At 44.5% G+C, this 27,570-nt stretch overlaps 2 protein-coding genes across 6 annotated transcripts in view; both read left to right on the plus strand.

The window, feature by feature from the left end:
* The first annotated feature begins 3,194 nt into the window (after positions 1-3,194).
* On the plus strand, positions 3,195-13,696 carry CLK4 (CDC like kinase 4). 5 transcript variants are annotated; one of them, XM_066560314.1, is made up of 14 exons: positions 3,195-3,309; positions 5,183-5,242; positions 5,845-6,002; positions 7,027-7,252; positions 8,428-8,518; positions 8,907-8,973; positions 10,237-10,353; positions 10,446-10,612; positions 10,718-10,812; positions 11,161-11,290; positions 11,594-11,676; positions 12,165-12,244; positions 13,171-13,258; positions 13,341-13,696. In XM_066560314.1, the coding sequence occupies exons 2-14, from the start codon at positions 5,189-5,191 to the stop codon at positions 13,476-13,478; spliced, it is 1,494 nt and encodes a 497-aa protein (XP_066416411.1). In that variant the 5' UTR covers positions 3,195-3,309; positions 5,183-5,188; the 3' UTR covers positions 13,479-13,696. The 5 variants fall into 5 exon arrangements, with proteins under 5 accessions (XP_066416411.1, XP_066416413.1, XP_066416414.1 ...); XM_066560315.1 differs by having other exon boundaries at positions 3,201-3,302; XM_066560316.1 differs by lacking the exon at positions 5,183-5,242 and having other exon boundaries at positions 3,198-3,309.
* Positions 13,697-17,207: 3,511 nt separating this feature from the next.
* Positions 17,208-27,570, plus strand: part of LOC136563122 (collagen alpha-1(XXIII) chain-like) — a 184,923-nt gene continuing 174,560 nt past the window's right edge. Inside the window, 2 exon segments of the mRNA XM_066560313.1 lie at positions 17,208-17,429; positions 21,196-21,265. Of these exon segments, the coding sequence (XP_066416410.1) occupies positions 17,208-17,429; positions 21,196-21,265 (292 nt within the window).

The raw sequence follows: 27,570 nt of genomic DNA on the forward strand, positions 1-27,570 counted from the left end.
CTGTCTCTCAATGTAAAAATCAAACCATGGAACTGTAGAAATCCATAAACAACTAAAGGCAAAGAACAAATCCTAATCAGCCACCCTCTGAGACCAGAGGGAGGAAAAACAAAACCAATACATCTGTAATTAAAAGAAAGCAAGCACAGCACTGGAAGTACTGAAAGTCAGGAACTTTTGGCTCTGCCTCTGAGTTTTTCTGAGGCTTTGGGGAAGGCAGACAACCTTTGCTTTAAATTTTGTATCCAAACAATGAGAAAACTCGATAAGTTCTATATCTCCTGAAGAGCTGCTGTGAGGATGGATCACCTCCTGTGGCAAGACATTTGAAAGAGGAACCTTACAAAATTGCATTTTGAAGCAAATGTTTTGAATGTATCTTTTCATACACTCACAAATGTGTCCCAGCAGCACAGTAACACTGAATTGTCATGTACTCTGCTGTACAGAGCAATCTAAAACATAGTTGCATTGTGTGCTGCTCACTCCACAAGCTGTGCACACATTTGGCATTGCAAGTCTAATTAAAGAAGGATATCTCTCACATAAACAAAAGTCAATACCATAAGGGCTGACAGCAGAAGTGGCTGTAACTGCACTCAAATGAATTTCCTGAGCTTTGTGAAGACTGAATTTCTCTAGTTTGATTCTTCACTGTTCTTCACCTCATCCCTGACTTAAAAATGGCCATTTCTAGAGGGACTGTCACTTTGTGCTTCCTAGCCTGGTCACGGGCAGCAAATTTCTCTTGACTTTATCCTTCTCTGAGACCCCACCTAAATTCCAGCTGACATTGCTCCACTGCTGTGTCTCCACTGCCACCTCCTGAACAGGAAGGAAAATTAACTTCTTCTAATCCTGCTTTTCTTTTGAAGGTCTGCAGAGGTGGTTTTGAAAGTGCTTTGTTCAGCACACAGAGCAGGAGCAGAAACTGCTTTGCAATCTGTGTAGAGAGGCTACGTTCTATAAATCCACTGTAAGGATTTTACTTCAGAGGGAAATTTCTTTATGTATGTTTGATATGAAGGTGGTTTAACGTTTATACACTGCTTTTCTTCTTCAAAAAGGTCCAATTATTCACTTCTGATAGGTTTATTCTTCTTTCAACTGTCAGCTGAAAGCCTCTGACTGAAACCAGTAAAATTTTACAGCTCCCATTCATTCTGTTTTCAGAATGCACAATAGTTATTTCTACCTTTTCTATTCCAGGCTGAAGATCCTTATTCCTAACAGGAGAGAACCAAAATATCCTAGATCCAAAATTTTCCTGCTTCCAAAGGAAGTCAGTTCTGAGAGTCTTCTGCATTCATTTCCTTTTTTCCCACTAAATGTGATTTCCCAAAATTGCCCCTGAACTGCTACACCCTGTTAGAGGCCCTGTCATCCATATATAAGGGAAGATGAAATTAGCAAAGGTAAAACCCAGTAAAAACTTAGAAGAGGCAGCAAGGCAAGAAAGGCAGATCCTGTCAAATCCCATCTTCTCTGCCCTGCCAGGAATACCAGCCACTGGTTTGTCATCAGCCTTCCAGCAAGAAACTTTCCATAAAATCCAGATGATCTTAGTAGACACACCTCTTGGATTAAGAAATTAGAGAAAAATTGTAATTATGTGGTACTGTTGGCTAATGTCAGGTACATGGATATTTTCTGCCCCTTCACAGGTGCATGTTCACTCCCTGTAAATTTAATTTCATGCTTCTATCTTTTTTCAGCTGCTTGCAGTCTGAGAGAATTCCTCAAACAATATCAGTGGATCTTGGGAAAACTCTTAATGCTTGGCAGATATTACTAGTTTTTTATAAATAATTTTGCACCTAAATGTCATTTAGGTGCAAAATGACAAACAGTGAAGCAATGGCACCAAAGCCATATTTGGCATTAACAGATTTCGTATACAACATGAATTATGAGGTTAAAAGATTTTTAAAAATACAGAGGGCAATAACAGGTGTCAGTGCTCTGAATCTTAGTTTCTCTTGTTAAAAAAAAAAGAAAGAAACAAGAAAAAAACCCAAGAAGAGGAACAGGATTTCCACTCTAGTGCAAACCAGGTTTAAATTGTTATCTTACTCTTGTTGGCAAATTAATTCAAATGACAATTTTAAAACCACAAATGCTCTTATTTTAGAACAATTTACTAATGTTATTTGGGACTAACATTAAAAGGACAACAGCACTCATTAAATTCTAAGTAAATTATACTTTAGCTATTCTGGATTTTGCTTCAGCTGCAAAACCTTGCTGTATTAGAGGTAACACTTGCTAAAATTATTCTGGGAAAGTGCCAATAAATCCAGGAATTTTTCAATTTACCCATTAACCTTCAGAGATTGCTATTTTCCCCAGACTGCTATTTTCCCCAGAAAAAAAATCCCAAGCCACCATACGTAGAATTTTCAGTTCACCTCAACATTGCTATTTTCCCCAATGGTGAGCTCCTAAATCTGAAGCTTGCCTTTCAGTTCGACTTTTCCCTATTTTGGGGTGTGCTTTTCTTTACTTTGCAACAATCTCTTTGGGTTTATTGCATTGTGCCTGGCTGAGGGCAGGAGGGGTTGGTGATGCCGAGTTTCCCGGTGCAGTCCAGCACTAACCCCGCGCTCCCTCAGGCCCGGGACGCGGGGTTTGACCTGCCGGGCCGTGACTCAGCGGGATCCGCCATCCCACATCCCACACGGGCTCCGCACTGAGTCACGGCCGAGGGGACACCGCCGGCCCGCAGGCTGCAGCACATAAAATATTTTATTGGGTTTTTACACAGAAACGGCCCCCACAGAGAACTGTGAGCCTGAAGCCAGGCCTAACTGCGGGATCATCAAACTGCTTAAACGCTGCGTTTAGCGAGTTCATTAGAAGGAATTATTTGGCGGTTGGGGCTAATTGGTGATTTCTGCACTACTACACGCGTTTGATGAGGAGAGGAGATCTGGAGTTGCCTCTGAACTCGCCCTCCATGCTTGAACTCCTCCATGAGGGTGGCTTACAAAGCCGTGACAAGCCGTGATTTGGGCAAAGATGGCCAGCATGTGGGACGGGGTGGCACAGGACAGCAGGAACACCGCCCCGCGCCCCTCACAGCTGCCGCCATGGCGGTGGCACCGCCTCAGGGCAGGGCGTGGGGGCGGAGCCGCTCCTGGGTCTCCCGCCCTGCCAGCCCTTACGCCGTGCGTCTGACGTCAGAGCGCACACACGCCGCGAGAACGAGGGAGAAGGAGGAAGCAGCTTCTCCGCGCTCGCAGCCGCCATTTTGTCTGTGCGCGCAGGGCGGACACGGAGCTCGCTCGCTTTCTGTTCCAGTTGTAAGTGGTGAGGGCCGCCCTTCTTCGTTCTCTTTTCACCTTCGTTTCTTTCCTCTGTCCTTTCTGTTTCCGGGGGGGGCTAAGCAGCGGGGAAAACGGAGGAGAGGCACGGTGGGGGGTGGGGTGGGAGAGCTGCTTGCGTTGTCTCCGCGGCGCGGGGCGCATCAGGCGCTACTTCAGGAGGGTTGAGGTGGGAGGAGGATTCTCGGCACAGCAGCTCTGCCGGGGTCTCTGCGGAGGTGCGGAGGGCTGGGGCGGGCGGAGCTGGCCTCTCCCGGCCCGGCCGTGCCTGGCGCCCGCCCAGGTGGCGGCGGGGACCGGCCCTTCCTCCCCCGCCGGCCCCGGAGACCTCCCGGGGAAGGTGGCCTGGAAACGGGCTCGGCGCCCTGGCTTGGGGCGGCGGGTGTCCCCTCCAGGATCTGCTGTGCCGGACTTTGGCCATCCCGAAGGAAAAAGCCTTTGACCTCCTCCGCCTGCCAAGATTTTGAGGAGAGGCATTTAGAAAGTGCTGTGTAGGCAGCTTACCTTACCGCGGGGCTTTCGTGGCCCTGATGTGCATGGGTCTGTTCGAAAGGGGAATGGCTCCTGCCTGAGCAGCCTTATGGCAAAATGTGGGAGTGAAAACTGCCTGTGATATGGATTAGTTCCACATGCTACAGGAATGCATATGTTCGTGGCAGCTGTCAGTATTACATAAGTGAAGTTCTTCGACGCATAAAATCATATAGAGCACCGTAGTTAAAAAATTTTAAGGTGGCTTCTAGCGTAAAATGGACTCAGAGCGATTCTGGCAATTTCCTCCTCATTTAAGTGTACTTGGCTCCTTTAGGGACAAAATTTGTTATTTTTGTCTTAATTTCACTAAAGCTATGTGCATTTAATTGTAGTTAAGCAGCAGTTAGTCTTCAAGCATTTTCTCCAGCTTCCTGTGTCAAATATCCATCCCTGCCCCCAAGCCCTGCTCTGCAGGACGATTTAATGGTGATTTTATTTAGATAGTTGTTAATTACAGAGCTTTTGTGGAGCCTGCCTTCCTCCAAGTAGGGAAAGAAAAATCCCAAGCAACCATAAGTAGAATTTTCAGTTCATCCGTAACTGAGTTTATCTGTTTAGAGCTCTGCACCTCAAGAGTAACTGAAACCTGAGTGTGCTTCAGAACCTGAATTATGTAAGGTGAAAATACAGGAAAATAGCTTTGGAGCTGTGTAAGAAGAGAGGAAATTAAAGCACGTGAATGAAAACACCAAGTCGGTTTAAATTTTTCAGGTGGTTTTGTTAGTCATTTGCTACATTAGTATTTTTTGTTTTTATTAGAAACTCACAAGTGAGTAAGATTTTTGTGAATCATGCCGCACCTAAAATGTGTACAAGGCACTTGTTTTGCACAGTTTGTTAATATGTTTTTGATTTTTAAAAACATTGTTGCAGATGTCTGTCGTTTTATGGTTGTTTTTTTTTTTTTAATTACCAGCTTTTCACGGATCTTCTGAAAGTATCAAAAAAACCTTTTTTTCAGAATTGGCCCGTCATTTGCATGTTCTAGGAGTTTCCAACTTAATGCCTTCTCTTTGTATAGAGGCATTGTTCTCTGTAAATTTACACAGATTTGCACAATTTACACATGATTTACAGTCATGATTTTTCTACTCTGTTGCTGTTATTGTCTCTAAACTACTGTTCTCACTGTCACTGCTTGCTGCAGAAACTTTTTATTATCTTCTATGAATTCATTCTTTGGACTATACTGGAATAGATATAGAAGGTTATTCTTACTTTCAAAAAACTCCTGCTGCAGATGAGTAAAAAAAATAACAGTTGGTTTTGTTACATTCTTTAATTCTACAGCCGTGTTTTACTTTGCCTTTTTTTTTTTTTTTCAGTTGTGCATGTACCTGTTTGAACAAAGAATTCCTGCACCTAACATCCAGCAACAGAAGCTGGTGGGTTTTGTCTTTGGCAAATCAGCTGAACTGTAGAACACCCACAGTCCTGCATGCTAATAGGGTGCAAAAGTTGTGACTTGGCTCCAGGTGCTCCAAAGTTGTGTTAATCCATCAGAGTTCACAGTGGTTGATGCTAAAAGTGACTGTGTCCTGGTGTTCTGTAAATAGTTAAGTGAGAGAAGTTTTTAGACTGATTCTTGATTTTCTGTAGTAACTTTACAATTCAGTAGGAAGACCTAAATCCAGGTTTTCTTGTTAGAGGATGTTTGGAGAGGAAGGTTTCTTCCTACAGGAGGCTCTTTAAGGATACTATTGTGCTTAGTCACTTGAGAGTTCATTTAAAACAGGCTTTAATGACATGTTTGAAGCTATTAAATGAGGATGAGTTGGCCTATTTAATCTTGATTTGTGTTTCATAACAGTGTTAGTGTTGGGATGAGGGAGCTGGGTCTGCTCGCCAAACCGAAATAATGGGGGGAGGGAGCTGAGGACAAATGGGCCTTTTTAGTTCTGTCATACTTGATCAAACTGCCATTGTTAACTTGTACCTACATGTGCGTTTGTTGATTTTTTAAAATGATTTTTATTGTATTTTGCAGTGGGAGATGAGGCATTCAAAGCAGTCTCATTGTCCTGAGTGGGACGACAGGAGGAGCTGGGATCAGAGGAAGCACAGCAGCAGCCGCAAGCGCAGAAAGAGGTCCCACAGCAGTGGCCAGGAGAGCAAGCACTATAAACCCAGTCGGGTTTCAGAAAGGTATAACACTCTGAACTGAGTAGTGCAAATGTTTCTTACCATGTCTAAATAAATGTGTTTTCAGGGTAGGAGTTTTTGAATGTCCAGAGTTGTCAGTTCCTTATGGTTTGGCTCACTTAAGCCTGATATGTAGTTGTTAACACAGCACCTGAACCATTAAATAGAAATTGTTGGATAAAAGCAAGTAAATGTTACTAGTTTGTCTCAGATGTGTCAGTTAAATATTGGTATTGAATACAATCAGTATTAAATTTCAAGTGAAAAGGATGCCTTTTAATTTAATGTGAACAAAAGGAGGAGAAGGTTTGTTTAATCGTTTAATACAGTGGTAAGTATGAATCTCTCTTACTAATGTGCAAGTGATTTGTGTTTTCTCCCACACTGCTTTCACTGGAAAGATGTATTTTCTGTTTTGTCTTGGTTTTTTTCCCTTGAAAAGATCCAATGGAATTCTTTTTAAAGCTCATACCCATGCTTATTAAAATGCTGGAAGGAGTAGGCGTACAGCAGTCAGGGAACTCTGTGCCTCAGCAGCTTTCTTAATGGTCTGTTTTCTGTGCAAAAGATCCTCGTTCCAGATCCTCTGAGGTTTTAATGTTGGTTGCAGAGCACTTAGAATGATGCTACTTCTCTCAGTCTCTAGGTTTTATTTAAACCTGGAGCTTTGAAAGCATAGAAGGGATGATTTCTGTATTGAAGGTGGTTTGTCATGTGACTTTTAGGTTGTAATGAAGTTGAAGTAAATTTTAGGAAGTGTTTCTCCTTTTTAAGTCTGAGTTTCTTACTATGCAAACTGTGGTCAGATTGTACATTGTTCATGTGGATGGCTGCCATGTATTTGAGACTGACAATGTTAAATTCCGAATAAAGTAACATCAAAAGCTCCACCATTTTTGGGGAGGGAGTCAATTAAAAAACATTTGTGCTGTAAAGACAGATACTGTGTAACTCAGTTCAGGTCACTTATCTTGTTGGAACCTCAAGTTTTTGAAGTGGAGAACATTCACTTAAAATATATTTTCAGTCATTATTTGGACGATAGAGCCATAAATGAAAGAGACCATCATGACCGGAGATATGTTGAGGAATACAGAAATGACTTCTGTGAAGTGTATGACCACAGGCATTATCACAGAGACTATGAAAAGAGTCACCATCATCACTATAGCAAATCCTCTGGTCGGAGCAGGAAAAGTAGTCATAAAAGGAAGCATAAGAGACATCATTGCTCCAGTCACCAATCGCATTCGGTATGAGTAATTTTTAACTTTATTATTCATGAATTAGTGGTAATAGACTTCTTAAATGAGTGCTAGAGCTGCAATTCCTGATCCACGGTACTTTAAGGAATACGTTATTGAAAAAGGATTTGTATTTATTTGAGTCTGTTTGTGGAGCATGTGAATATGTTGTTAGTTGAGATTCTTGGATCATTGTTGGGTGGGGGGTGGGATCATCATACTAGCTGTACACTGGGAATGTAGGTGGTTTGGTAGTCAAAATCACTGGGGTTGATCTGAAAAATGTTATCTTGAAATTGAAGACAGGCAGCTGTCCTCTTTTAAAGTACAGTTGTCACTTAGATCTGCAGCATAGTGAACTCTGTTTTTTTCAGGTAGATTGTGAGATGCTATCCACCCTATTGCTAAAAGCAATTGAGATGACATGCCTTTTTAACATGAATTGAAAGTATGAACGTGCATGTCTGGTAAAAGGCTTTGAACAATTTTACACCTAATTCCAGAAAGCTTTGATAAGCCCTGTGCCCAGCTAATGGCACCTAATGTTTTATGAGATGGGATAAGTTTGCTGCTTGCCTTCTTTGAAGGTGCACTCTCTGAATTTCTCATGATTGTCATGATGCCCACTGATGCATCTACAGTTCCAGGTGTTTTATACCACTTTTCTGCAGTAGAACAGCAAGGTGTATTAGATAATAAAATGCAAATTAAGGACTTCAGAGTAATTTTTCTCCCCTCTCTAAACATGAGGGAAGTAAAATTGTTTACATGAGTGGATGTTTTAAGAATAGAAACATTTCACCTGACTGAGAGCTTAGGTATGTACATAAATACTGGTTTCTGCTATTTGCTAGCCAAGAATTAGAAATAGCAGTGTTGCAGTCTTAATCTGTCTTCAATTAAGCCACTGTTTGAGAGACAAAATTGTGTTGTTTTTTTTTTCTGTTGCTTGTATCACTTTAAGTATTTATCTGAAAATCTGTTCCTTGCCATGTTTTTCTTCTGTAACATAAACTGTGCCCTGTGAATTTCTGGGGACTGAATTTGAAATTGCTCCTGCCAACTGTTCGTGGCCTGGTGTGTAACTGAATGCCTGAATATCTCCCCGCTGAATGAATTGCGTATTCTGCCCTGAATTCACTCTGATATATTGATTGGCTGGACGATCTTGGTGCCGTTCCCAGAAGAGTCACCGAAGGAAAAGATCCAGGAGTGTAGAGGATGATGAGGAGGGTCACCTGATCTGTGAAAGTGGAGACGTTCTAAGAGCAAGATGTATAGAACATTTTTCAACACTTTTAAAAAACTTTTCAGAAAAAAATCTGTTTAGAATAGTATGTCAGAGGAGGGGGGCTAAAGAAATCTCATTGCTCTTTTTGTTCTGTTTTTTTTTGTGCTTTTTTGTTTTTTTGCATATCTTCTTTTCTGTAGAATTTAAATACTGTGTTCAAAAAGTTCCAATTAGTAAATGAACTTGAGATTAGAACAAGAGATAGTTTTTTGGCTAACTGTTTTCATGACTCCTGTCCAATAAAATAATGCATTTTGATGCTGAAATTTAAAGTAATTATGCTTTTGTAATGGCACATTTTAAAATCTACATTAATATGTTCATTCTCCTTTAAGTAGTTGTATAATTCTAACTTATCTTTGTTCTTTTTAGATGAAATTGTTGCGACTTTAGGAGAAGGAGCTTTTGGAAAAGTAGTGGAGTGCATAGATCATGATATGTAAGTGTTGGGTTATCTTTATCAGTGGATCTCATGATAAAATATACTTAGATCAGAAATTAAAGCTCGAGGATGTTTTATTTAAGAGAAGGTTGCAGCCCAAATGCCCTTTTTAATGATTGAGAACTCTGTTTTGTTTCATTTTTCTGTTTCTATTAAGTACTGCTACTGTAACTGGAGAACGTGAGAGCAGCTGAAGAGTGCAGAACTAGTTTGGGAGACTTTTAAAGGTGGTACAGTGACATACTGAGAAAGTACTTTTGGCTCTTAGTGGAAGCAGTTTCTGGAAAGCAGTTGCTTGGAATTGCTTGAGCTGTAAATTGCTATCCTCAATTTTCATAATCAAAATTATCCTTTAAAGTTTTTTTAATCAACAGTAACCTAGTATGGAGTGCTTTTTAAATTAAATTATTGCTTCCATGTGGGGGAGATGTCTGGTGAAAGAGAAGAAACTGAACTGTATTTCCATTAATTCTGTATGTTCTAGCAGTTGTTAGAACTCAGACTATTTTAACTGTATGTTTTATATCAGCAGTTCTATGACATGGTTTTAGTACTTTTTCCTCTACCTTTGGTTTGTTTGTTCATTCTGTCATTTCATAAGTGAAGTCTGTTCTGGAGTTTGAGGTCATGTTGTGAGGGCAGAGAGTGTTCTGAAGTTGTTAGAATTCAAAGAGCTCTGCAGAGACAAAAGTTGTCTAAGAGCAAATGGGACAGAAGGAGCTGTGTCTGTGTTCCATTCAAGTAACAGCCTTACAGTCTGAATGCATGCAGGCATTCAGTGCAGGGCGGTTTTCACTGGTATAAACTGCTCATAACCCAAACTTCAGAAATTACTCAATTCCCCTGATTCCATAAGAACACTGGAAAAGAGCCAGCACAAGTTGAGCAAGTTGCAGGGAAAAAAAACATCAAATTTGTGTTGTATTTTTGTTCAAATGAAAACTTTGTTAATTCTTTAATCATTCTGCTGGCAGATTCCTAATGTTTATTCTGCTTCAGATGAGATGATAACACTGAGAAGTCATTAATAAAGCATGTACTATAAGTATTTGAGAAAGGAAAGATCAGGATTACTTATTTTTTTATAAAACCTGTCCTGGTTGAGTGCAGCATGCTTAAATCAAATTCCACTAATCCAACTCATAATTCTCCATGACCTTTAATCTTCCTGTGTTTCTTTTATTAAAATCAAGCTGCTTTGGGGTTGTGGGTATTTAAGAATAATTGATTCAGTTTGCTGTGCTTTCCTTTCTTTGCAAGGAGAGGAATGCATGTAGCAGTTAAAATAGTGAAAAATGTTGGTCGGTACCGGGAGGCAGCCCGTTCAGAAATACAGGTGTTGGAACACTTGAACAACATGGATCCAAGCAGCAACTTGTAAGTATGAGATTTGAGTAGTCAGCATACCAAGGATTTGAGGAAGGTGATTTATTCAATAGTTTTTCATTTGTTCTTTTTTCTCCTTTAAGCCGCTGTGTCCAGATGCTGGAGTGGTTTGATCACCATGGCCATGTCTGCATTGTTTTTGAGCTCCTGGGGCTCAGTACTTATGACTTTATTAAGGAAAACAGCTTTCTGCCATTTCATATTAATGACATTAGAAACATGGCCTATCAAATTTGCCAGTCTATCAACTGTAAGTAAATTTCAATACTCCTTTCAAATATATGGGTGTGTTTTGGTTTCTACTTTAGGAATTTAATCTGTAAATTATGGAATACTGTTCTCTTTTTTCTTGTAGTTCTACACCATAATAAACTAACTCACACAGATTTAAAACCTGAAAATATCTTGTTTGTGGAGTCTGATTACATAGTGAAGTACAATGCCAAAATGGTAAGTTTGTTCTTTGTTTCTCCCAACTTGAGTTGCACTACTTCTGTCTTCATTGAAACTTCTCTTAAAAAAAAAATAGAGATAACAAGTAACTTAAGGTTAACAAAAGAGGAAAAGAACTCTTGTTACTGTGAATGGTCTTTACTCAGCTGTTTTGGGTATTGAGATTAAATCACTTTGTTATTCGCTCTTCTTTCTTGGAGCATTGAGCTGCACAGGAATTAAAGTATTTGGAGGAAGTGTTTTGTTACACATTTTATGCTAGCTGGTACTTTGAAGATGATGTGATAATGCCTTTTGCCTAAGCATGCTTTTGAAAAGTATTAACAGCACCTTGGTTTCTTGCAGAAACGAGATGAACGCACTTTAAAAAACACAGACATCAAGGTTGTTGATTTTGGAAGTGCGACTTTTGATGATGAGCATCACAGCACATTAGTGTCTACACGACATTATAGAGCTCCTGAGGTTATTTTAGGTCAGTAAAGACTCTTAAACCTTCTGAAAGTTCTTTGCAGTTCATTCAGATGTCTTTACTTCATAAACCAAAGTAGTTGTTCATGGTTCTGGTAATCAGTCATCTATCAGGTGGTGGGGGTAAAATTACTGAGAGTAAACAGTAAAAGAAATACTCTAAAACCAGAAACAAGCAGCAGGGCTTGAGGGGGGCATGGGGAATGAGTTGGGCATCAGTGAATGTGTGGAAACTGGACGTGTGCTTTGTGGGATATGCATTTTGAGAATATACTAAAAAGTAAAACAAACTTTGCCTTTTTTGCAGCACTGGGATGGTCTCAGCCATGTGATGTGTGGAGTATTGGTTGTATTCTGATTGAATATTACCTGGGATTTACAGTGTTTCAGGTAAGCTTAAATAGAATGTGTTTCTTACTGACTACTGATTTTAATCTTTTAATGACATGCACTTAACTGAGTAAAAGGCAGAACCCCCCCTCCCTCCCCCATGGGCTTTTAAAGATTATATAGATGAGATTGAAAAATCAGCATCCATACAGGAAAATGTTACATCTTTGATATCTCCTTCAGAGTATCTAAGATGATCTTTTCTGGCATTTTGAGTGAAGAAGACTGACATGTCACTGCTGGAATTAAAAGTAAAGAAAACACTTGGACAATACTTGGTTTATGAACTGTTGGTCAAAGGTCATCCTCACTGTGGAAAGTGTTATATAATCTACATTGCATAATCTGTTTTTAATAATTGCAAGTGGCAAAGTTTAAAGATATTGTGACAGTGCTCTGGCAAAAACTTGTTTGCAGTTTGATTGTTGTTACCAAGTGGCTCAGAGGAGAAAAATGTGCTAAGTGCTTTCATTGCTCTTTCCACACAGACTCATGATAGTAAAGAACACCTGGCAATGATGGAAAGAATACTGGGGCCTCTGCCCACTCACATGATCAAGAAATCCAGGTATGTTCATTGTAGAAGTGGTAAGTTCCCTAATATTTTCTCTTACAAGAGAAATTGCAAAGTTTCCATTGTAAGCTATGAGTTCTTGCAGATGAACAGAGATTCATAGGCAACCTTAATTATTTGACAGTAGTCCTCTTTTCTGATTTTAGTATGAATTGTCAGCCTCTTGAACTGTAACTTGAGTATGGATATTTCTAACTCTTTAAAGCAAAATTTGGTATGGTCACCACAACAGTATGAGACATAATTTTTTCTTTGAACTCTCAGAATGAAGAACATGTTGTCATCACAATAATTACTGCGAGGAAGAAGAGGGTCCTTGCTTGCTAATACAGCTGACATCCTCTTCTTCTGCCCCTCCCTATCCCTCAGACATGTGCTTCAGTGATCTTTCTCTCTTCCTCAAAGATAACTCCATGCAGCAAGAGTTTCTCACTCCCAGGGCAAGGTGAAGCAGCCAGCACAGGCTTCTCCCCTGAGCCCTCTAGGTCCAAAGTTTAGAGGTCCTGGGAGTTGATGGTCTGTTTTGTTTCTTACATAAGCTGTCCTCTTGCCAGCTCATGTAGATAATTCTGTAACTCATGTTAAAGTAGAATTCCAGTAACTCTGGACTGGAAAATGTATATGTTTCTTATGGTTGTCCAGTTGATTATAGTGCATTTTGAAAACCAGGAAAAAGCTTGGAAAGCAGCAATTGCAATAGATTCAAGTAATTAAAAAAACAGCTACTGTATTCTAATTATTGTAGCAGCAATAATAAAAGCCCAGCAGATCTCTGTGAATAAATGCACAGTAAAAAATGTTAGCTCCCAGATGCAGAGATACATGCAGGAGCACTTAATGGTGTTTTAAAGCTTCTTGGAAAAGCATCTGCTTGCTGTGTGCACTGACACCAACTTGCTGTTACTTCCCTTGCCCTGCAGAAAACATTATTTTCACCATGACCAGTTGGACTGGGACGAGCACAGCTCTGCGGGCCGCTACGTCAGGAGACGCTGTAAGCCTCTGAAGGTAGGAGACAGCATTTTTATTGCTCTGCTAGACTGCAATTGGGAAAGCTCTCTCTAAAATACCTCCTGCTTTTTTCTTTCAGGAATTCATGCATTGCCAAGACACAGATCATCAAAGTCTGTTTGACCTTGTTCGCAGAATGCTGGAATATGACCCAGCCAAAAGAATTACTCTTGATGAAGCCTTGCAGCATCCTTTTTTTGATCCATTAAATAAATAAATTCAAAGATCTTCTATGCTTCTTCAAGGAGATTTCCTAGACTGTGTCAGTCAGTCAGCAGAGGTTGCATGAAACTTTTGTAAGCTTTAAATTATTTTGTACAGTTAAGTCTGTAAATAATTACATATGTTTTGTATAACTGTTATGTTTACCTTGTTGAGCAGTTGTAGTCTTATGAGTATCAAAGTGAAAAATAAAAGTAATTTTCATTTTTGAAAGCCCGTGCCACTCTCCTTTTACAGATGATGCTAGTGGACCCTCTGGCTGTAGGTGAGGAGTCTGAGGTAGCTGAAGGAGTTCTGGAAACTTTCCCTAAAACTTCCCTTTTGTCAGTCTTGATGAAAAGGTCCACCCAGTTATGCTGTATGTAACAGTTCGATGGTGTGTTGAAACACGGTTGGAAACAGTGTATATCCTAACTAGGATGGCTTTTGTGGGTCACCTTTTTCCCAGATTTTCTGTTGCATGCATTGCTCTCCTGACAGCTAATTAACTCTTGGAAACTTATCTGAAGCCTTCAGTTCCAACAATTCATAGCTAATCTTTTTAGTTAAGATCCATAAAGTAACATTTCCTGTTTTCAGTATTGTTCCTAGTCATTAAAGATGAACATTTTCATAATAAGTTTTTAGACTGTCCTACTGCAGAGAAATAGGGCATGCCGCAGAATTGTGGCGTATTTAAGCTCTTGCAGTAGTGAGATCATTCTGAGGTCTTCAACGTGTATTTCTTTGGAGCTTTTTTTTTGTACTTAAGGTAAATTAAGCGACCTTGGAAACTGAGAAGTGCTGGCATTGAGACTGTACAGGATGCAGGTGCCCAGGTTCTCAATTGTGGTTCCTGAACTCTGGTACTGAGTTGAGAAGAAAATGGTGCAACTTTCCAAGACCCATTAATGTACTTTGGTAGTTTTGGGGTTGCCACATCTATAAGTTGATGGTTGTTACTCCAACTCCCTTAATCCATTTGACCCTCTATGGGTGGCTTGCTGAGCAGTAAGAAGGGAGCCTTCCATGGAAAAGTTCATTCTGACTGTAATAAGTTTTTTGGCTATTTATTTTAGGCTTGTGCAGTAAAGTCAAGAATTTCTTCAAAGGAAGGAAACGAAATTGTTTTGGCTCCACAGGAGCCCGACTTCAGGTTTTGTGCTTGCTGAGTTAGCCCTAATACACAGTAAGATTTTCAACTGGTGTCGAGGAGGCTTCATTTGCAAGAGGCTCCAGACATGCATATCTCTGAGCTGGGGGCAGAATAGAGCTGGGCCAGGCTTTGAAAGCTTATCTTCTGTTACTAGTGCCACCTCCTGGGCTTGATTACTGCTCTTCACAGCCACCTCCTTTCCTTGGATGTTGGTGTTGAGGACATTGTTTCTGCTTGGCATGACAGAAAATGTAACAGTCTGTGCCATGCAGGTCAGCTCAGTAGGGCTGAGCAGGACAAGAGTAAATTCCTTCTCTTCTCCCCACAGTACTTTCCATCCCACAGCTACAGAGGCAAAGCAAGGACTTGGCTGAGTGTATCATCTGAGCAATACAAATCAAAGGCAGATGGGGGGAGAAAAGTTTATATGCTGCTATAACAATAAAACTGTAACCGTAAAACAGTTCTATGGAAATTAGGGAAAGATGGTGTGCTCTTGCTTACAGAGTGCTTCTAGCTGTTGATGTAGGTACTGAAATTTGTTGTGCTGGGTAAAGGAGATAGAGCTTAGCCCTATTATAAAGCCATCTTTAAATTGACTTTTCTTCTTCCAGTAAATTTAAAAGCACTGTCAGGATTAATGTGGCACCTGCAGCAAGGTGCCAAGGGCTTTTGCAGACCTTGCAGCACGTACACAAGTGTTGGTTTGCAGGCACATGAGCTCGAGGCCCCTGAGTTCCCCAGGGCAGCTGTGTGGGGCTCTGGGCAGCACCCTGGGGCAGGGTCTGGTGCTGTAGGGCTGCCCTCGGTGCTTCTGCCTTTAGTGGGATGGATTTTATATGCACCACCACCCCCCATTGTCATCTTCATACCTTCATTGAAGGTGGTAATCTTTGCATGTTTGGATCAAGCTATAGCTGTTAAATAAATAGAAGAGCATTCCCATTTATTTCTGCACTTCAGATTTCCAGCTATTGTACCTTCAAAATATGGTCTGTGACTGGGTCAGCCAGGCAGACCAGACTAACAGTGTGCATTTCCATAGTGCACCAGTCACACTTTTTACTAAAAAACAAAGAGGACAAGCCAGAATAAAACTGTCTTTTAAGTGGACAGCCCAGGCTTATCATTGAAGTGCAGAGTGTGAGATCTGGGGCTCTGGAACCTGAGGGAAGAGTTGAGCTCAGGGCTAAACTGCTTGGGAAAGGAGTGGATTCCTGGGGCAGGAACTCATCTGCTGCAGGAGTGATCAGTCCTGCCTGTTCCTTCAGTGGATATCAGGGCTGCCTGGAGGGCTCAGTTCACACAGGACAAGATGCTTCACAGCCGAGCATCTCCCCAAAATGATGGCACTGTGTGTGTTCTACAGCTCTCATGGAGCTTGTGAGGAAAGTCTTGTCATGCCCATACAAAGGAGGGAGGAAAAAGGAGGTAAGAAAGAGAGTCTCACAGAAACCTGGAGTTTTCTTTTATCTTCAGGACCTGTAAGAAAGCAGGAACTTGTTGTCAGCACATGCTATGGATTTACCTGGTTTAACTGCTTTGGAAATAGCTACAAGAAGCCTCTGTCTATCCCTCTGTGTGTGTTTTATTAACAAACTTAATTAGAATCTGACATTGGTAATGCTACTGACATTGTAGCATTTCCTAACTCTGTCCTAGGCTTCAATCATCTATTCTAGAATTAAGAATTACTCCTTGAAGGGCAAGTGTCTCTGTCCATGAGGCAAAGGGTACGCTGGAATTAGAATACCATGTACTTAGAATCTAGACAAGCATTAAGCTGCAGGAGGATGTTTTATAGGTGGGTTGTGATGCTCTGTGTAAGAGCAAGGAGGAGGGATGACAATGTGGATGCTCGGAACTTATGTGTGAGCAGTTTTCTCTCGTTCAAAAGCTCACGAAAGTGAATGGAGCACTCCACTGAGATAACAGTGAGTTACAGTGCATGTCTAGAACAGATCGCGGTGCAGACGGGCTATAGGGCAGGAGGTGCAAAGCTCCCGGCCGGGTGACGCCTCTCGCAGGTCGGACGCTCCAGGGGAGCCGGGGCCGGGCGCAGCCGCCGCCCGTCCGCTCTCCCGGCGGGGGGAGCCCGCTGGAGGGCGCCCGGCCCGCACCCGCCGCCCCCGCCGCGGGCAGCGCCGCTACCGGCACCGGAGCGGGGAGCGGGGAGCGGAGCGGGGCCGCCCCGCCGGCAGCCTGCGCTCCGGAGCGGCTCTCGCAGCGCCCCGCCCGTGCAGCGCGGCCGGGACCCCGAGGGGCGCGGGGATGGGGCCGGGGGGAGCGGTCCCCGCGGGGGGCCGGGCAGCGGGGGTGGGATCTGCTCCGCGTAATCCCCCATGGGGGGCGGCGGGCCGCGCTCGGAGCATCCCCCCTTCCCCAGCGCGGGGGGAGGCGGCGGGGGAGCCGCCACCCCCCGCTTCCTCCGTTTAAGACCCGGGCTGGCGGGGCGAGCGCAGGAGAGCGGCCGCTCCGCAGCTCCGGCCCCACGCCCGCGGCGCGCACGGGGCGGCGCTGGATGCGCCGGCGGCGGGAGGCGGGCGGCAGCCGAGCGGGACCCCGCGCAGCGGCGCGGAGCGCGGCGCGATGAGCGCGGGCAGCGGCAGCGGCGCCGCCGGCGCGGCGGGCACCGCCACCTCCGCGCTGTGCCTGCTGCTCTCGCTCACCGCCGTGGCCGTGTGCCTGCTGCTGGGCGCCAAGACGGCCGAGCTGCAGGGCCGGCTGGCCGCGCTGGAGGAGCGGGGCGCCGCCGGCCACGGGCCGCTGCTGGACGCGCTGCAGCCCCGCGTGGAGCAGCTGTTCCGCGAGGTGAGTGAGAGGCGGGGAGCGAGAGGCGGCTCCGCGGGCGGGCGCGCAGGACCGGCCGCTCCGCGCCGGGGCGACAGGGTCGGGGAAGGCGCTCCGGCCCCGCTCCGCCGCGGGGTTCGCTCCGTGTGTCACCGGCTTCTCATCCTCTGTGAGAAAACTTACTCCCTTCTACCAAACTTTCCACTTTTTGCTGCCGTTCCCATGAATCAGGCGTAGGGCGAGGCGTGGCAGATCCCACCTTGATTAGCCCCAGGTGAAGGGCTGGCTATCGAAGGTTATAGGACATGAGACTTTCCCCCTTATTATATTCACTGACACAGGTAACCCGAGTACTTTAACTATTTGTCTTGGGATTTAATGGACCATAATTTCCTTGTTAGAAATGATGAACATGATCCCCGCTATCTGGACTCTCTGTCACAGACTATTGTGGTCTGGCAGTGCAGAACTGATTTATGGTAGGCAGAGGAGACCCGCCACTTGTTACTTCACTTTCAGTCCTGGGGTTTTCTGAAATTATTCAATAAATATTTCTGTGCTGAACAATTCCGCCCACTTGGAGAACTATTATCCACACTGATGCCCTTCTCGGTGCCTAACTGAACCAAATCTCTGGGAGAAGTTACACTTTATCCCAGGGTTATCTTTTTCCCGATTCTGGTGTTTAGGTTTGGGGCTTTTTACAGGCAAGGGAGACGTGAAGGGCTCCATCACTCATAGGAAATGCTTGAAGATTCCGCCGTTGGTTTGCTGGATTTGTATAAACAGTAGTTCATAAAGTTCAGCAAGATTCAACACGGCTTGTGGGGCTGCTGAAGGGCACCCCTGGGTGATCCGTTCTGACATCTGGGGAAGGTTTTACACTGGGATTTTATTAATGGCCTGACTGCGGTGCAAAACAAGCGTTAAAATCATGACAGCCATGAAGCCTCAATCATGCAAAAATGTGTTTGTATGTGGAGCTCTGTGAAAGCTCTGGGGCAGTGAGCAGGGATGGAGGCAGTGCTGGGGGCATGGGGAGACAGTTCCTCATGCTGTGTGTTGCTGTTGGAGCTAGGGTGAGGGTATTGCTGGCACCACCACGGTGTGTCCTTTTGCCTGGAAACTTGGTTGCGTTGATGTGCCTCGATAAAAGTGAAATGTTAAAATATTTTTGTGAAAACCCTGAATACCAGAGCAGGGGGGGTGCCTGTGAGGCGTAGTCACAGCCTTTAGTTAATGTCTGTTCTCCAGGCAGGAATTAGCCTGCCGGTTGTGGCAGTGGTTCTGTTCCAATTACCCCAATAAATGTGCTTAGCAATGGGAATGGTTTCTGTGGCACTGCCTAAGATCATGTGCAACCTCTTGCTGAGATTTAGTTAAGTGTGGAAAGCTTGTTTTGTACTGGGAATGCTCAGATGGAGTTTGTACAGGGGAAAATAAAGCAAAACCACATAATTGGGTTTCTAATGGAAGAGTGAGCTTGTTGAAACATTAAGTATGACTGAACTCTTGTCAATGCTAAAGCAAGTTTTGAATCAAGCAACAAATTTGATGCATCCATAGTAGTAATTGCACTATCTATTAATGGTCATTTTAAATGGACCTCTTAATTTATGGTAAAGTTTCAGAAAGTGTTTCTTGCCCAAACTCTGTTACATAAGACCGCTCACTTGTCAAGCAACTGCTGCCCTTTCTGTGCTTGAGAGTTTCTGGAGAGTGAGAGAGTATTTCCATCGTTATGAACATCAACTGATGCCTGGGGTCAGGTTTTTTGTTAAATTCTGTGTTGGTCCTCCTTTGAAGTTTACCACAGTACTTCAGAAGTGAAACCAAAGCTCCATACGCTCTCTGTGCATGACCCAGCATCCTTTGTTCTCTGCCACGACCCAAAAAGCTTTACTCCATGTACCAATGGAGGGGTTTGCTGGCATAATTTATGGCAGAGCTGTGTATAGAGAGCAGCAAATACAACACCAACACACTGGCTCTGTTTCTTTTAGTGCTATTTAAATGTTTGGCAAGTAAAAGAAGATAGGAAATAATATAGGAAGGGTAAGTGTGTAGTTAAGGTAATGAAAGCCAATTTGGACAACAAGGATTTAGTTTCTGGCTCTGTGACAGACATCCATGTAACTCTGGAGAAATTGCTGATTTGGCTGTGGCAGGACCTTGCCCTCCCCTTGGCTTGTCCCGTTAGCGGGATGTGCTGCAGGCTCCTTCTTTGATGCCCTCTGAAACATTGCCAACAGCACAGTCCAGACGTGGCAGCATCTCCACTGCTCTGTGTCAAAAGCCCCAGCTCCAAGTGTGTAGTTTTCACACTGGAGGGAAAATATTAACAGGAGGATTATGGAAACATCCAGTCGTTGTAAACAAAGCCGGACCATTTTGTTCACAAAGGATTTATTGTCCGCAGTGTCCAGATTAATCAGTTTCATGACAACAACAATTCAATGGGAGAACAGAGGACTCGCTCCAGGATTCAGATCTCCTCTGCTGCTGCCAGTGATGCCTGGGGAACCAAAAATGTGGGAGAGCTTGCTTTCATTTCCTCGAGCATCTTCATCATCCAAATTACTTTAAAATTAAACAGATAGAACTTGAGCAACTCTGTAACATTTAGACTGCAGGTGGCTGTCAGAAAAATCTCCTTAGATGGGTTTTTTTTTGCCACATTTTCTCAAGAAAAGTGTTTTGCAGAAGGCAGCTGGATCGTTCTGGTATTTATACTTCCCTTAGGACAACTTCTCTGTCAGGTGCTATGAAACCGTGTTAATGCTTTCAGGACCTCTTAGTGTCACATCCAAGCAGATAGAGGAAGCATAGGATTTCAACAACAGATAAAACTATTTAATCCTCAGAATAAAAAGAAAATAACCTAATTCACAGGTAGCTTAATTCCTGAATAGTCCACAGTGTTCAAATATTTGAAAAAGGACTGGGCCATCAGTTGTACAATATCAAGTCTTAACACCCTAAACTGAATAAGTACTTTGAATTTTCTGTCTTTGAAATGTAGGGACTCCAGTTATCAGATTATTGGTTTATCTTTTGGCAAGTACTTTAGGTAGGACAGGGCATTCCTGGAGGACTGAGAGAGTGAAGATTGTGGGTGAAGATGAGCTGTTCCCACCCTTGCTGGGCTGTCCCAGGCAGGGAGTGTGCCTGAGCTAATGTAATGTACCTGTCATCAGGCTCATTAACTTGGGCTTGGCAGTGGGCTAAATGCAGGCACGAACAGTCTGGCTGGCTTAGGAAGCAGCCAGAGTGTGCACACATCTGCCTGCAATATGCCACGTAGACACTGCTCCAGTTTCATGAATTTTTATGTGTTTGAGTTACCCCATTGATGAGTTTTTCATTTTGGGGATGGAAACACTGGGCTTTGGGTAGGCCTGAAGGTGGGTGAGCACTCCAGTCTTGATTGTCCTTTACCTCATCCTTCTGCTAAAGAAACCTCAAAAACTCCACAGAGCACGAATTTTAAGTCCAAAATCAACCAAATCAGGTCACACGTGAACATAGGACTTGTAGGGAGCTCAGGATGAATCCTCCCAATGGAGCTTTGCTCAAGGGACTTTGGGATGTGCAGGAGGAGTGTCTGCCTGCTCCCTGTGGGGGCTGTAGGCCGCCCCTTGCTCAGGAACATTTGATATTTCCGTGCTATTGTGGCATGGGACATTAAAGCATTGCCCCTCCCGGGATGGTTTGGCTGTTGGCATGCATGCACAGTGTTTGGCTGTAATGTCCTCTCTAAAGTGCTCTTTTCATCCCCTCCAAACAGAAGCTGGGCGAGGGACTGGCGAAGCTGCGGACGGCGCGGGAGGCGCCCCCAGACTGCGTGTGCCCCCCAGGTAGGTGCCAGGTACAGCCCAGCCCGGGCCACCCACCCTCTGAGCTCCTCTCTCCTGTTTTACACGCTCCTTCCCATGGAGGGAAATGTGTTAGGAAGGGTTTTTCCCCAGCTGAAGCGCTCCAGCGTCTCCCAGTGCCTTGCTTTGGCCTGCTTACACATCAAGGAGTTTGAGGTTTGGACAAAAGCGACGTTTGGCTATAAGAATAAAAGAGGGAAGAACTTGACTGGGTTGTGAGCCCTGGGTGTTGGGCCAAAACAATTTAGAAGTAGTAACAAAATCACTGGGGCTTAATGCAAGTGTGATAATTAAAAGCTGCAGCCTCTCTGCCTTTTCGGAGGGCAGGATTTCTTTTGCTGTAGGAAAGCTGTCACCGATTGTTTAAATTTCCTCCCAGAGTTTAATGAACTTCTAAAACCGTCAAAACTTCCTGTTCTGCTGTGGAAGTGCATGCTCCTTGGAAACAATAAACAGCTTAGATTAGTTTGTAAAGGAACCTCATTTACAGAAATGTTCTGTGAAGTGCTCTGCTGTCACACTGAAGGGTGCGAGTGGCTTTGGGTTGGGGCACTTCGAGCCTTTATTTTCTTTTTTCACAAAAGCAGTGAAAGATGGGTGAAAGATGTGCAATGCTTTGATGCGGGAGAATTCACAGGCATGTTGCAAGGACTTGCAAGCAGCAGAGTTCCATTCTAGTTTTAAAGAAAATAAATAAACACTAAATGCTACATGGAGATAGCAGAATAGGCAAAGGGGCAGGGTCGATTTTCCCTGCCACCCTGGATACAAGTCCTACCAACAGACACAGTGTTAGTCCATATTCGCAGGACAAAAAAAAAAAAACCAGGGTTTTTTCCCTTGTAAGATTATGTTTAATCTCAGAAACATTTCACTAATGATGCTCTTAAATGTACTCGCTGCTTTTCTGGTGGAAGGCTCCCTGTGTGCCTCACTGCCTGGTAACAAAACCCACCAGCTGAGAAACAAATCCTGCTTATTTTCAGCTCTTTGCAAAGTGGTCAAATCAGGTTTCTCTCTTGTGGTGCACAGACCCAACAAGTCCACCAACCTCATGGGACTCTGTGGCTGTGTCTTTCTGTGGTCTGGACAAACAGGGCACTGCTGGTGTGCTTAAGTGGTCAAGAGGCTTTTCCTTTGCTCTTCGGAAAGCAATTGGGATTGAAGAGGCTCCTTTTGTCCAGGAAAGTCCCAGTTCTGTTCCGGGTCACTGAGCTGCTGGTTGCTGTGTTTGGGAGATGGGGGAAGAGAGGAAGGGGAAGGTTTTCCCACGTGCTGCTGAAATGCTCGTTACAGTCATTAGGAACGAAACAAAGCAATTTGTGAGCCGAGGGATGGAGAGGTGATTTCCTGGTGGGTAGGAAATGTCCCATCGGTGGCTGCTCCTGGCCACCACTGCGGGGAGCTGACTGGGGATGTGCTGCTGGACTGTCCTGAAGCCTTTTGGCTGGTTTTGAGCAAATCAAAGACATCTTTAGCTGTGTTTCATTATTTTCCTCTTTCTCCTGAAAAAGGCTGAATTGCCTTCTGCTCTGTAGTTAAAGAGCTCGGTCTGGAAACACCTGAGAGCTTGTGGCTCTCACTGGCATTCACTGCTGAGCTACACCAGGCTGCAAACCAGCAGCTAAGCTTCAGTTTGCCTCTGCACTGAAAAAGCACCCCCGGGTGAAAGGAAAATTTCCTTGTGGAGGGGATGGGGAGATGCTGCCAGCCCCATTCCTGCTTCCCATGGGGTATCCTGAACACCTGGGCTGGGTGGCTTTCCTCTGCCAATAACCCTGCTAGGCTTAAGAATTCCTCATTACTGCTGGATTTAAAGCCTGCCGGGGAGAGGGAGCGGCGGGAGGATGCTCTGATTGCCATGCAGGCACCACAGAGCCACCGTGGGCAGCGCAGGAGCAAACACAGACTCAGAGCTGGCCGTGCTAGCTGGGCTTGCTTTAAACAAGCCCTGATTTTTCCTAGAAATGAGTCAATTTGGGGTTTGTTTGGACTTGAGGGGGTGGCGGTTGTTTTTAGGGCGCTGCTTTGATATAATTGACTCGCTACACATTCAAAGCAGTTTTGGAACAAGATGACAACGACCCACTTAAAAGTTAAATGGGGGTCAAGTTATTCTAACTACAGCGAAATCCTAAATCACTGCTTGTAAAACCAAGACAAAAGACAAACAGCGTTCCCTCCTAGAAGAACCCCCGACCCAAAGGGACCCGTTTTGTGCTTTGTGCTCCTATTGAAGATCCCCTATTTGGCTGTAGGGCACAGCTGGTTTGGCTTTTAGGATGGGACCCTGGGGCTTTCCGCGGCTGCGGGGGCCGCTGGCCGGCAGAGGGGGCCCGGGGCTGTTTCACCAGGGCCACGGAGAGATCGCGATCGTCAAAAGAAATCATAGAAAGACTCTTTAAAAATCATCCAGTCCAACTGCCCTGCAGTGAACAGGGACATCTCCAGTTAGATCAGGTTTCTTGGAGCCCTATCCAGCCTGACCTTGGAAGTAATAACAATTTGGGAAAAAAAAAGATAATTAAAAGAATATATTTTTTAAAGGTTTAAAAAAAAATGTCTGTCTCCAATGCTGAGCATGCTGTAAAAGGTTGCCTCTGCAGTTGCTCTGAGCATCTGGGCACTGCTTTGAGTTGACTTGTTTTGCATTATTCATTCAAGCAAGGCGATGCGGGGGAGGATGACAACAACTTTGTGTCACTTTGAGCCCTTTGTGGTTTGGGCATTTCTGTGGCTGAGGGAGAGGAGAGCATCCTTGAGGGGGTTGAGGCAGCTGGACTGAGTGTGGGTCAGGCTCGGGAACGCTGTGACAGGCTGGTGACCCCACTCTGGGGCCAGACATGGCCTTTGAGTCCCCTCAGCTATTCGGGACGGGGTGGCAGCGGTTGGAAGCTGCAGGCACCGGGCAGGGCCAGGACAGGCTGTCCCCATATGTTGTCCTGCAGGGAAAGAGCAGCTTAATACTTGTGTTATTGTCATTCCCTAAGCCAGGCCTGTAATGCTTTGCAGAGAGGCCCCTCATCCCCTTGTGTTCAGCCTCTTTCTCTGGTGGGATCCTCACAAAGCCTTTGCTGCAGGATGAAACACAGCAGGTGCAGGAGCACTGGTGTAGATGGCATTTGGGACAGCCTGCTGATGAGCACTGGGAGGTGGGTTGAAGGCAAGACTGAAACCTCACACTGGTAAACAATTTGTTTATCAGTTGTGTGGGCTCTGGCTGCTTTCTCTCATATATGTTTTTTAAGGATTATTTTTTATTTTTCCCACCTTGTAATTTTAACAGTCCTTTAAAACATCAGGTGCCAAAGACTCTTGTTAAAGGTGGTATTTGCTGTGCCAAAAGTCTTCAAGCTCTGTGAGAACAGGTCCCTCGAGAGCTCAGGGTGCTGGATGAACCATGCTAAAGCCTGAGAGCAAATGTCTCCTTAAATTCAGTAAAAAAACCTTAAACCAGCCCCAGCCCACAGAGCATGCCTTGCCCAGCAGCTGGTCCTTGCTGAATTGTGGATTGAGAGTGTGAAGAGCTCCAGCTCTGCTGGCTGTTCTTGCACTGTGTATTTCTAGGTATGCATTGTGTTTCCATGTGCCTTTTTATTTAACAGTACCTCTGGAGCCTGAACTCCCAATCTCCTGGCTGTTGGATGATGCATATCCCTGTTTTCATCTCGAGTTCCCGCTGGGACAGTGTCGCATGCATTTGAACGTATGGATTTATTACAAAGCAGCGTTAAATGTCTAGTGTAGTAATCTGATGTTCCAGCTAATATGTGACAAATATTTCCCAATAATGGCTTGGCAGCAGCAGGAGTGCAGTGGTGCTGCAGCCGGCAGGACGGCGGATTGCTCCATTTCTCTGCAATTCAAACCATCTGTACTGGGGGAGCCGAGCATTTCAAGCCCTCTCCACCTCTGCAGACTCAGCAGCTCCACAGGCTCTCTTGCTTAGATTGTTTATAGAATTTATTTTTTTTAATTATTATTAATTTTTAAATATTTATTCTAAATTTATACCCAGGGATCAGCGTTCTCCAGCTTGTCCTGGGAGGCTTGTGTGGCACTTTTTGTGATTTCCAGTAACTTGAAATATCTGCCTGATTTTTGTAAATGTTACCTTGAAGTGTCACTCACTATCAGCCTTCTCCCCGTGTTGTCTCCCCAGGTAATTAGCACAACAGAATTTCCCTAATTGCTGCAGATCAAGGGGGAGAGGGCTCTTCTGGCTTTGTAGTCCTGACAAATGGCAGATGTTTTCCAGGAGGCCAAATGGGATGCACCCAGCTCTGCTAATTCTGGCTCTTTGTTTTGTTCTCTCCATGATAGCAGCTCTGTTATTGCATCTTCAGGATCTGGGCCTGTTGTGCCACATTTCTGAGTCCTTCAGGGTAGTTTAACAGACACTGAAAAATATCAAATATAAGCAAGTATCAAATTTTTTTTCTTAAATTAGCAGTGATCTCTGCTTTTCTGAGTTGCTTTGCTTCTACTGACCTTAAACCTCTGAGGTATTCCTTACACTTACCTCAAGATACCCTTTTCTGTTTACTGAAGCCATGAAAACTCAGTATTTTTCTGTAATTTCTATGATACAGAGTGAGACAAAGAGCTTTACAAAATATTCAAGTTTTGAAATGTCTTCTGAATCCCCCTTTGCCTCGGTTTTCTGTATCCTGCCAGTCTCTTCACTTCAGCAGAGTTTGCTTTCTCCATCTGCCTTTGCCCACAGGAGGCTGGGACGTTGGAATTATGGATTAGTGTAAACAGGACTTTTTTGTACTAAACTTAAAAATGCAATCAGAATTCTCTCCTGCACAGAAAAGGCTGTGCCAGGATTTTAAAAAATGAGCCAGAAGCCAAGTGTTAAAGCATCTAAATAACAAAGAACAACTGGCTGGGAAGGACTGCTGGCAAATGGTGTCATTTAAATGCAGGCAATTTCTGTTTCACGTGTTTTCAAATCTTACTCCTTCAAAAATCCAATCTGCAGACCTTAGCAACTTTTGGGAAAATGCTCTTTGAGCATAGAAATGACTGCTGGCTACCTTCCATCAGCTCCTTCCTGGCGACCATTCCCCAGTCCCTTTTGGGTATTTGTGGAAGGCCCCAGGGACATCTGGAGCTGTGTCTGCACACCACATGTGCAGGAGCTGCCAGCTCCTTCTCCCAGGAGCTACCTGGGGATGGGCACTGGCCCCTTCCATCATCTCGCTGCTGGAGAGCAGCTGCCACAGAGTGATGGGTCCCCACCTCGTCCTTGGGACCTCCAAGCTTTGGCTTCAGGGCTGATGAAACCTTTGGGTCAGGGGTTGTTTTCTTGAGTGGTTGCAATAGATGGAAATAAATTGAGGAGAGAGAGTTCTGCTTGGTTTGGCATCTCCTCCCAGCCATGTGGGTGCCAGCCAGCAACAGGGAAAGGAGCCCAAAGTCCCCCTGGCAAGAGAAATGACTCTCTGGTGGTCCTGTGGGTGGCTGTGTGCTCTGAGGGGGTTGCTGGAGTGGTGACAGCAGCCAGGTGTGTCATGGGAGAGTCAGGGGGGCTCTCTTTCAATTTTGGCACTGCTCCACAGCCCTGATGAGGAGCTCATGGTGGTGGGAGCAGGAGGTGACAGCCAGGTGTGCAGCAAAGGGGAGGTTTGACTCTGGGAATTCGGGGACTGCTCTCAAACTGACCCAGCAAAGGGGAGGTTTGACTCTGGGAATCTGGGGACTGCTCTCAAACTGACCCAGCAAAGGGGAGGTTTGACTCTGGGAATTCGGGGACTGCTCTCAAACTGAGTTCCCCCCATGTGCTGGTGTGTGAGGGAGGGCACGTCCTCTGTCCCACAGCCACCCAAACAGCACCAGCCCACATCAGCTGCTGTGGCAGCCAGCAGTGACATTTAACGTCCTGCTGAGGTGACTGTAAATGCTGCATGTGGCCAGGGCTCTCTGAGGCAGGAAATAGCACAGGACCAGGGTTATTCCCAGAGCTGCCGGCGCCTCTGACACACAGGCAGAGCACGAGCTAGAGGCAGTCTGGCCTCAAAACCACTGTGGCAGGGAAAGGGGCTGGAGGCATCTTCAGGGAGGCTGAGGCAGGATTTCTCCTGGTGGTGTTTGCTGCAACCCCAGCATTTGAACACCAAGGCCTGCAGCAGCAGCCCCCAGCAACATTTGCCTTTAGACCACTTCAGCAAAAAATAATTAAAACTGGTGACATCAATAGGAGAAGGCTTTGAAAATTTATTTTTTCTAAGTCTGCTAAAGTTATTTTGAGTGTAATGAAAACTACAAAAATAAACCTGATG

The sequence above is a fragment of the Molothrus aeneus genome, chromosome 15 (genome assembly GCF_037042795.1).
Source record: "Molothrus aeneus isolate 106 chromosome 15, BPBGC_Maene_1.0, whole genome shotgun sequence".
NCBI lineage: Eukaryota > Metazoa > Chordata > Aves > Passeriformes > Icteridae > Molothrus > Molothrus aeneus.